Source organism: Protobothrops mucrosquamatus, unplaced genomic scaffold (genome assembly GCF_001527695.2).
Source record: "Protobothrops mucrosquamatus isolate PMUCROS unplaced genomic scaffold, P.Mucros_1.0 scaffold31, whole genome shotgun sequence".
NCBI classification, from domain to species: Eukaryota; Metazoa; Chordata; class Lepidosauria; order Squamata; family Viperidae; genus Protobothrops; species Protobothrops mucrosquamatus.
Genome location: NW_015386415.1, coordinates 282,911 through 291,543, shown reverse-complemented (window position 1 = coordinate 291,543; position 8,633 = coordinate 282,911). Strand labels below are relative to the sequence as shown.

The 8,633-nt window shown below is 45.8% G+C and overlaps 1 protein-coding gene across 1 annotated transcript in view; it reads left to right on the top strand.

Moving 5' to 3' along the window:
* Positions 1-8,633, top strand: part of LOC107283282 (tetraspanin-15) — a 14,226-nt gene continuing 5,593 nt past the window's right edge. The window contains exons 1-5 of the mRNA XM_015811157.2: positions 1-96; positions 5,077-5,262; positions 5,458-5,532; positions 5,954-6,049; positions 8,447-8,560. Of these exons, the coding sequence (XP_015666643.2) occupies positions 1-96; positions 5,077-5,262; positions 5,458-5,532; positions 5,954-6,049; positions 8,447-8,560 (567 nt within the window). The remainder of the gene's footprint in view (positions 97-5,076; positions 5,263-5,457; positions 5,533-5,953; positions 6,050-8,446; positions 8,561-8,633) is intronic.

The following is an 8,633-nucleotide window of genomic DNA, read 5'->3' as shown; positions in this document are numbered from 1 at the left end:
ATGGGAGGCGCGGGCGCGGGGCCGGACTGGCGGGACTCGCTGCCCTACTACTACTGCGTCAAGTTCGCGCTCTCGGCGTCCTCCACCCTCTTCTCGGTAGGCCACTTCCCCGGATGCAAGCGGAGCGGAGCGGAGCGGGCGCCCCGGGCGAGCTTGGCTCGGCAGCAACGCAGCCCGGCCGGCCGCTCCCTCCTCGCCGGTCCGCAGCCGCCTCGCCCTGAGCGCTCGCTCGCTCGCTCGCCGGCTCCGCGTTGTGGGCCCGGGCGCCGTGACCGGGCGGCGGCCGCTTCCCGCACCTTTTCCTGGCTGGCCGAACCGCCGCGCTCCTCCCCTCGCCCCGGGCTTGGCGCGGCGCCTGTGCCGGTGGAGGGAGGCCGACGGCGCGCGCCTGGCCTGGCCTGGCCTGGCCGACCGGGAGAAGGGCCTGGCGGGCGGACCCCGACGGCCTTCCCGTCCCCGGAGACTCCCCGGTGGCCAGGGAAACCGGGCCTGCCGCGCCCTCCGTTTCTCTCTGCACCGCGAGCGCCGCTCGGCTGCCAGGCGGGCTCTGAGTGGCGGTTTCCTTGGCCGCTGCACAGAAAGGGCTCGACTTGGATTCTTCCCGGATGTTTTTTTCAGTTTCTGAAAAATCTGAGCTGGTTGGTCCCCCCTCCAGTGCTAACCAGGAATGCAAGTTAAGCCCTTGGTAGGTAGAGGCCAAGAAAATTACCTTTCAGAGCCCCTTTGTGCATTGGTTCTTTTGTCAGCCAGAAACAATTGGTTCTGACCATCTACCTGGGCACCCTCTACTGCAATGCCCATAAGCCTCAACCAGTCATGAGCCCTCCAGAGTCATGTTCAGAGGTTTCCAAGCTTTTTCTGGAAGGGGCAGCCTATTAAGGTTTTTTTTTTTTTTTAAATCCCAGACCTCCTAAACAAGGCGCAAAGCTGTAGTGAGAGAAAATTGGCTGTGTTTGAGTAAACATTTACTTTTTTGCTCTCAGTTTCTCATGGAACCACCTCATGATCTCAGGAAACAGCTGGAAAAACCCTGCCAAGCTCCAACCTATCTGATGGGCTTCAAATGAGATAAATCTGGGAACAGCTTCTGTATACATTTGCATGTGCGTGCATGTGTGCATTCATTCATTCCATTCATTCATTCATTCATTCAAATATGTCCAGCCTATCAAAGAAGATTGGAGGGACATAAGTATCTTCCATTCTTGAGGGGCTGCCACAGAGAAGAGGGGGTCGACCTATTCTCCCAAGCGCCAGAGGGCAGGACAAGAAGCAGTGGATGGAAGCTTGATAAAAGAGAAATCCAGCTTAGAAATAAGGGTGTTTCTGACTGTGAGAAAAATTAATCTTCCTCCTGTGTTGTGGATGCTCCATCCCTGGAGGTTTTCAAAAATAGATTGGACAGCTAATTGACTGGGATGGCATGAGACACCTGCCTTGAGGGGCTTGGACTAGAACACCTCCAAGGTCCTTTCCAGCCCAATGAGTCTGTGATTCATTTGGAGGGAACCAGGTTGGGTTGCACATCATAGGAGTTTGCAGAATGGTGGCAGGAGGGAGACCTGCTTTGCTCTAAGGCTGTAGCACAGAGCGGACATTCATGGCCCAATAGATACTTCCTAGCCTGGAGAGGCATCTGCAACCACTGCGGAGGCTCCCCATCCCTGTTGCCCAGCATCTCCTACAGCATCTGTGAGGGTCTGGAGCCGAGTCTTGCTCCGGTGTCAATTGCAGAGTCCGAGAGTGGGAAAGGAAAGGCACTGAAATCCTTGAGGTTGTTTCAGAGGGTGCAGTAGGTGCAAGACAGGGTGCAGCTGGATTCCGCCAATGGAAGAGAATGGAAAGCGGCCGTAGCCGCCTTCCTGCCAGTGTCAAACATCAAAGGGAGTCTGGTATCCCCTTTTCCAGCCTGCACATTTTATTGGAATCCATGCCCTTTGTGAGTTGCAGGCTACTTCCTTGGCTGCATGGAGTGGCAAAATTCTTACTTCAATTTAGCCATTCCCTGCATCCAGTGACATCAGCTGTAGTTCACCAAAGTTTAGGCCAGTTAATAACTTGTATTGAAACTTATTACAATTTTACAAAATTTTACAAAACTTATTAGTTGGAAAAGGGGATCCTAGCCAGCTCCCACAGACTGACAAGACTTTCTCCCCCGCCTCCCTCAGTGTTGGGGACTCTTAAGGTGGCCTGAAATCGTGCCCTTGTTGTAGTGGGCTCCCCTTGGGTCAGCTGCACCACACTGGACAGGTTGGAGTCACAGGTGGATGTGGGAAGGGCTAGAAAAAAAATTGGAAAGCCACCTGTGGAAGAGTTAGGGTGTTTCCTTGTTTTGAAATGCTATATAAAAAGATTAAAATGTCAAAGAAATTGATTGATGTTTCCAATTACACCCAACAAATCATCACAAATCCTTCATATTTGAACAATTTCAATTTTGAAATGTGTGTTTCATGTTTGACCCAAGTTTTCATTAGGTTGAAGTGCCCTGCGCATAAATCAACTCTTTGAGTTCAAAAACCTGTTTCTTGCTTGAAAACTTCAAAATAATCAAAAGAGGCCGTTTCAAATCAGGACATTACACATTTGAAATGGTTCAATCTCAAAGTGGTTTGCACACCTTGCAGGCAAATGTTTGTTTTCAGAAAGCCATGAAAATAACAAATACGGGAGCAGCAGAAGAGTTGAATCTGGTATTAATAATGCAGATTCAGAAAGCCAGACTTGGGGAAAGTTTTGTATGGTTCTGTGACTTTTTCACTTCTTTTTCTCGGCTTCTTTCCAAAAATTAATACCCTTTTATATCTGTAATGTGTCCATGCGTGCATTTGTATGGCTTTCTTTGTTTGGAGGGGCTGGGGGGATGCCCCCTCCTGGCTGCTGCTGTTTCAGAAGAAGGCTCGTGAGGGACGGATGGCATTTACAGGATCTTTGGTGCCGTTTTTAATAAGGCACTTGCTGCTGCTTGGTTTGAAATAACTGACCTTTAAAGCGGAATGAAACTGCTGTCCTTTCCTGTGATCCGCTGTGTGAAGATGGAGAGCTCTGGCGGCCTTGCTGCGGTGGTGGATTAGAAGGTGGCTGACATTTGTTTACCAAGGCATTTCCTGCCCCCTCCCTGCCAGGCACAACCGGCTCAAAGCCCTGGGAAGATCAATGTTTGAAGGCCTCCCTGAAGGAGAGGCCTTCCCTAAGGAGGAAAGAAGCTTCTCTTGCCAACGCTAGTGTGCCCATCGTACGTGCAGAGTGGGGGGTTTCTTCCTAGCATTAAATCAGCATCCAGTCTGTGGCACCAGTTGGTTTCTTTGAGAGTTGTTTTCTGGGATAAGAGCAGATCTTGACTTCCTGGACATGGATGAACGTCTCCGTTGCCACATTGTCCAAGGGCTGCTGGCTGTGAGCAAAGGCTTCTGCTGGTCATCTTGGGAGAGATGTTTTCCCTCATGCATATTTGACCCATCCCCGTCCTGCAGAAGCCAGTGGAGACCAGCCTTCCTTCTTCTTCTCCTGGTGTTTTGGTTTCCTTTTCCTAGAGCCACAAGACGTGATCCAGCCTGAATTGCTTTTGCTGCTGGCCGCTGCTTCTCCGCTCAATAAACCCTCTCCTTCCTCTGCCTGGCTGGTTCACCTACTCTCCGCTTCCTCCCAGTTTGATTTCCATGGGCCCAGCTGGTGGCTTCCTACCCTTTCTGGCCTTTGCAGAATAGCACGATGGATGGATTTGTGTGCATGCATGTACAGTTACACGCAGAGTTGAGTCAAATCATATGTTTCAATGAATCCCTAGTTGAACAGAAGCTGACACCACCTCTGTGTGGTACCAAATCTTGGGCATCTTCCTGTTGATCCAGTGCTACTTTATTTACAGAATAAAATAAGAGCAAACAAACGTGGTGCCTGCAATGAGACCTAAGGATATTTCTGATCTGAATAGTTCTGCGTGAAAAATTGAGACAGCAAATGTTTGGAGGCAATTTTTCCTGCCAGAGGAGATATTGAAAAGGTGGCAAAATTTCTGCACTCGCCATGTTTGTTACTTTTTTGTTTTGAAACTGTCAAGAGCTTCACTCAACCGGAAAGAGAGCGTTCACACTTGCAGAAAGAAGTTGTGTTTACCTTTTCTCCCATGCAGAGGTTGTGTCTCCTTCTGTTCACTGACAGATTTCACTGAAACTTAAAATTTGATGGGGTGGGGAATCTGCAACTGACATGAAGGCTGAATTTAATAATAATGCCCTTTAAAATCTCCTTGAGTAATTAAAGTATTGCTGCTGAATTCAGATAGCATCGCACTTCTCAAAAGTTTGAGCTTGAATGAGACCTGAGGGGTGGATGTTCAGCACGCGCAAGAGCTGCCTAGAGAGGGTGGACAGGACATAATAAGAGGGGAAAGCAGTATCAGACTGGTGCCATGTGTTAGTATCTCACCCACAGGGAGGTACTGAACTGACAAGTACAGATTGCCCTCAATTTACCACGTTCCTTGAGTAATTGTTCAAAATTACAACGGCATTGAAAAAAAGGTGACATGACTGTTTTTCACACTTACGACCTCACAGCATCCCCAAGATCATGTGATCATCTGCTATATTAGTAAAATATTGGAAACATCTAGAGTAGGCATCTAATAAAAATTGGTTTGATACAGTGTAATTTACATATGTAAATTGAAATAAGTGAAAAAATAAGGAAGAAAAGTGCTTTTACTGTACGGAATGACTTTATAAAATATTTTAATAATGAAAACAGCAATCAGCCATCTATAGCTCATCATGATAAATTATGGAAGATATAAATACATGCAGATCTATAGCCCTTTGATCTGACATTCATGTATTAATTTTAAGTTGTGAAATACGTTTTTATGTTGGAAGATTTTTTCCCTGGGGTTATCAATAGAAGAGCTGGGTCAAGAAACGTTGACAGGTCACCTCTGCAGACCCTTCCTGGCCATCTCCCCACCAGCTCTGTTCGCTGGCTGGACGGGGGCAGGGCAGAAGGCCCAGAGACTTGGCTTTGAAATGGGGCTTGGCGGGGAGGGTCTAAGTTGCTTTTCCTTCCGCTCCTCTGCAGATGATCGGCCTTCTCATCTTCTGTGTGGGCATTTATGCCGAAGTGGAAAGACAGAAGCACCGGACCCTGGAAGGGCTCTTCCTCGCCCCAGCAGTCATTCTCATCCTCCTGGGCCTCACAATCTTTGCCGTTTCTTTTATTGGCATGGTGGGCTCCCTCCGAGACAACCGGATGCTGCTGAAAACCGTAAGGCACTTTTCCACAACCCGTGGCGTCTCCTGCCCATTGGATGTAGCAAAAAGTTCTTTCTGCAACTTGTCTGTATTTTAGGAAGGTGATCAACGTTGTTCTAATGCCACAGCAATGCTAAAAAAATGAGCCTGCACGTTCCTGTTTTAACGACTCTTGGTTCCCTCCCACCTTTCTGTCTCTTTTGCCTAGTTCTTCTGGGTCCTCTTGGCCATCTTCTTCACTGAGTTGCTGCTGCTGTTGGTCGAGATCATCTTCGAGAAGCAGGTAAGCTCTCTGGGTCAGTCACTCCTATGACTGGAGACACTTTGCCCACATTATAAATTGGAGGGGGGGGCGTCATTCATTCTTTGCATCCGCCTTTACACAAAAAGGAAAAAATAGCCCAACGGTAGCGGAACCACAGATTAGGAACACAAGTCAAAATAGGCAGGTAAGAGAATACCGGTCTGCTCTAGATGAGTTCAAATTACCAGGACCAGATGGATTACATCCCAGAATCCTGAAGGAGCTGTCAGATGTGAACCATTGAACCAGAGATTTCAAAGATCCTGGAGCACCAGGGAACAACACGAGTGCTGGAAAAGAGCTGATGTGGTTCCCATCTTCCCCCCCCCCAAAAGGGGGGGGGACCAGATTCAAGAAACTACAGACCAATCAGCCTGACATCAATATCGTTTTCTTGCAGATGAATGCAGTGTTCCATTCCAACATTCAGGATGGAATAAGGCACTATTACGACGACTTGGATTTCAAAAATATTTTGGACTATGTTCAGCAAAAGGTAACGCTGTATTTTGGGGTCAACTGTCATTTTGCTATAACAAAAGTAATATTGGAGAAAGGTTAAAGGGCGCTAGACCGATCCAGAATGCCTTGTTCTGCTAAACAATACTTGTCCAATCTGGGATAGATTTTCCCATTCTGGCACTGACGATGTTACCTAGTTTGGGCAATGAAACGTCTGCAAGGAGGCAACCGAGTTCGGAGAGCACCAAGAATCCCCTATTTCAACCCTGAGCTAAAAATACTCTCCTTTGTTGGATTCTCCCATTCATTTGGGACTCCGGGTGGCCTCTTTGCAAACAGGAGAATTTCTTAAGCTTGAAGGCGGAACAGAATTCTTGGGGAACAACATCCAAAGTGAGGAATATCCCCAGGACTCTCCCTAGTTATTCAGAGACCTGGGCCACTTCTCCTAGTAGATCCTGCAGGAGAGCCATGTTGGTCTATAATAGGGCAAAATCAGGAGGACCCAAGTGGCACCTTTTCAGTCTAACAAATTATATTAAAAGGCATATACTTTTGTGATGCATGACGTATCTGATGAAGTGAGCTGTACTTCACAAAGTTTATGCCTTTTATTATTTATTTTAGTTTTATTTTGTTTTCATTTTTTTATTCACGAGTTAAAATACAAATTCACAAAAAACAATCAAGAACAGAACAAAACTAAAGAGGACAAAAACAAAAACAAGTGGATTAATTAAAAAAGAAGAAAATATATTGTCCCCCTTAATTGAATACTGCTAAATATATTACAATATATATTAGTAGTTTTTCCCCCCTTTGTGAAACAGGTCTATAATATATCTTTCTTCAACTCTATTTACCCAAACAATTTGACCTATAATTTATCTACTGTAAAATGAAACAGTTAACCGGTCAGCCCAACAACAGAAACTAACTTCAAAACCTCTGTTAATGATCCACTATTGTGTTTTACTCACAGAATGTCTGCAATGGCTTCAGTTTCAATTTCAATCTTAACCATTATGGTCAGTGTCCCTGGTCTGTCCAGGATCAAATATTTTTGATTGATTCTTAATAATAAAACTTGTCCTTAAAAAAGTCTTTCCATATAATTGAATTTCATTCCCCAAAATCATAGCTCTCTGTTGTAGGTATCTCCAGAATATTTATTGTTCAAAAAGTCCATAAATTTTCTTAAGCAAGTCCGGTTCATCACACCATTCTGTCATCTCTAAATTTTTTGGATTCATTGGTCTTTCAGCTTTCTCTGCCAAGTCTGTAATTTTCCAGCAAAATTCCTTCTCCTCCAACTCTTGTCAGCAACAAATCAATTTCCAATCCATCCAATTGCGAATCTGATTCTGCTGTTGCCTGTGTAATGTCCTCTTTAGGTTGATATATTATTACTATTGCTTCATTAAGCCTTTTATCCAAAATTTCAGAGAAAGCTTGTAGATTAAAAAGCACTTTTTCAAAGGCTTCCAAGAAAGCTTTTAATGTTTTCATTTTCATTTTTAATATATGCTCTTAAGAATTTGACTCATCTACAGAGACACTGATGGGTAGAAAGTGTAAGTGTTCTTTCTTAGTCCAGGGCATTTTTGTCATATCCAGCTTCTTTTTATCTCTGTTATGGCTTTTTTTTTTTTGCAGAAAGCTGTTGTTAGAACTGTTCTCTATTTGACAGTGACCAGCAGGGAAGTTTCGATTTGAAACTTGACGAAAACTCACCTTCTGCCATGGGTTCAATAGGAATTGCTGTAGCTGTTCAGGTGTCCGCTGCCCCTTGGCTATTTCATCCCACTCTCAGAGGGAGGTGAGGAGGACTTGCTAAAATCCCAGCTAGACTGCTCTGGCCTCAGACAAGGTTTTGCCCAAAGCAAATTCATTCCAGTCTCCTGATGATTTTGTTGAAAGTGGCCTTCCACTTCTGTCACTTGGTATTTCAGCATGAACATGTAAAAGATCCAGCCACTGGAAGATCCTCTTCCACTCACTAACCCTTGATCCATTAGAACAGGGGTGTCAAACTGCTGGCCCACAGGCTAGATGCATCCTAGCAAAACAGCGCCCACCCCATTGCCGGCAATGGCAAAAGAGTCGCAATACATCGCAACACATCACATGCATTAGATTAGAAGAACTCTGGGGAGCAACACAGACATTTGTAGAACAGAAGGAAGAAGCGCTGCCTGTTAAGCAGAGATGGCCACGGTTCCATCTTTCCCTGGGCAAAGCAGCGACTGCTGTAGCAAATGTTTTCCTTCAGCTTTACAAAGTGGCCATCGGTCTCTTGCATGCTTAGAGCAGGCCAGTCTCTTTGAAGACCAAAGGCCTCTGTTCTGGAACTTCCTGCAATTGCCTCATTGTTTTATTTTAATGATTGAAAGATGAAGCTATGCATTAAGCTCTTCTCTTTGTCTTGCAGTTTTCCTGCTGTGGAGGTGATGAATTCAGTGACTGGCATGTGAATCCATACCATTCATGCAATGGCAGTGGCCCTTTGGCCTGTGGAGTGCCCTACACGTGCTGTATTAGGAAGGTGAGGGGGAAGAGGCTTGCCCAGGGGTCTTCCATGTATTTTACCAGGAAACATAGATAGGCCAGCCTAGAAA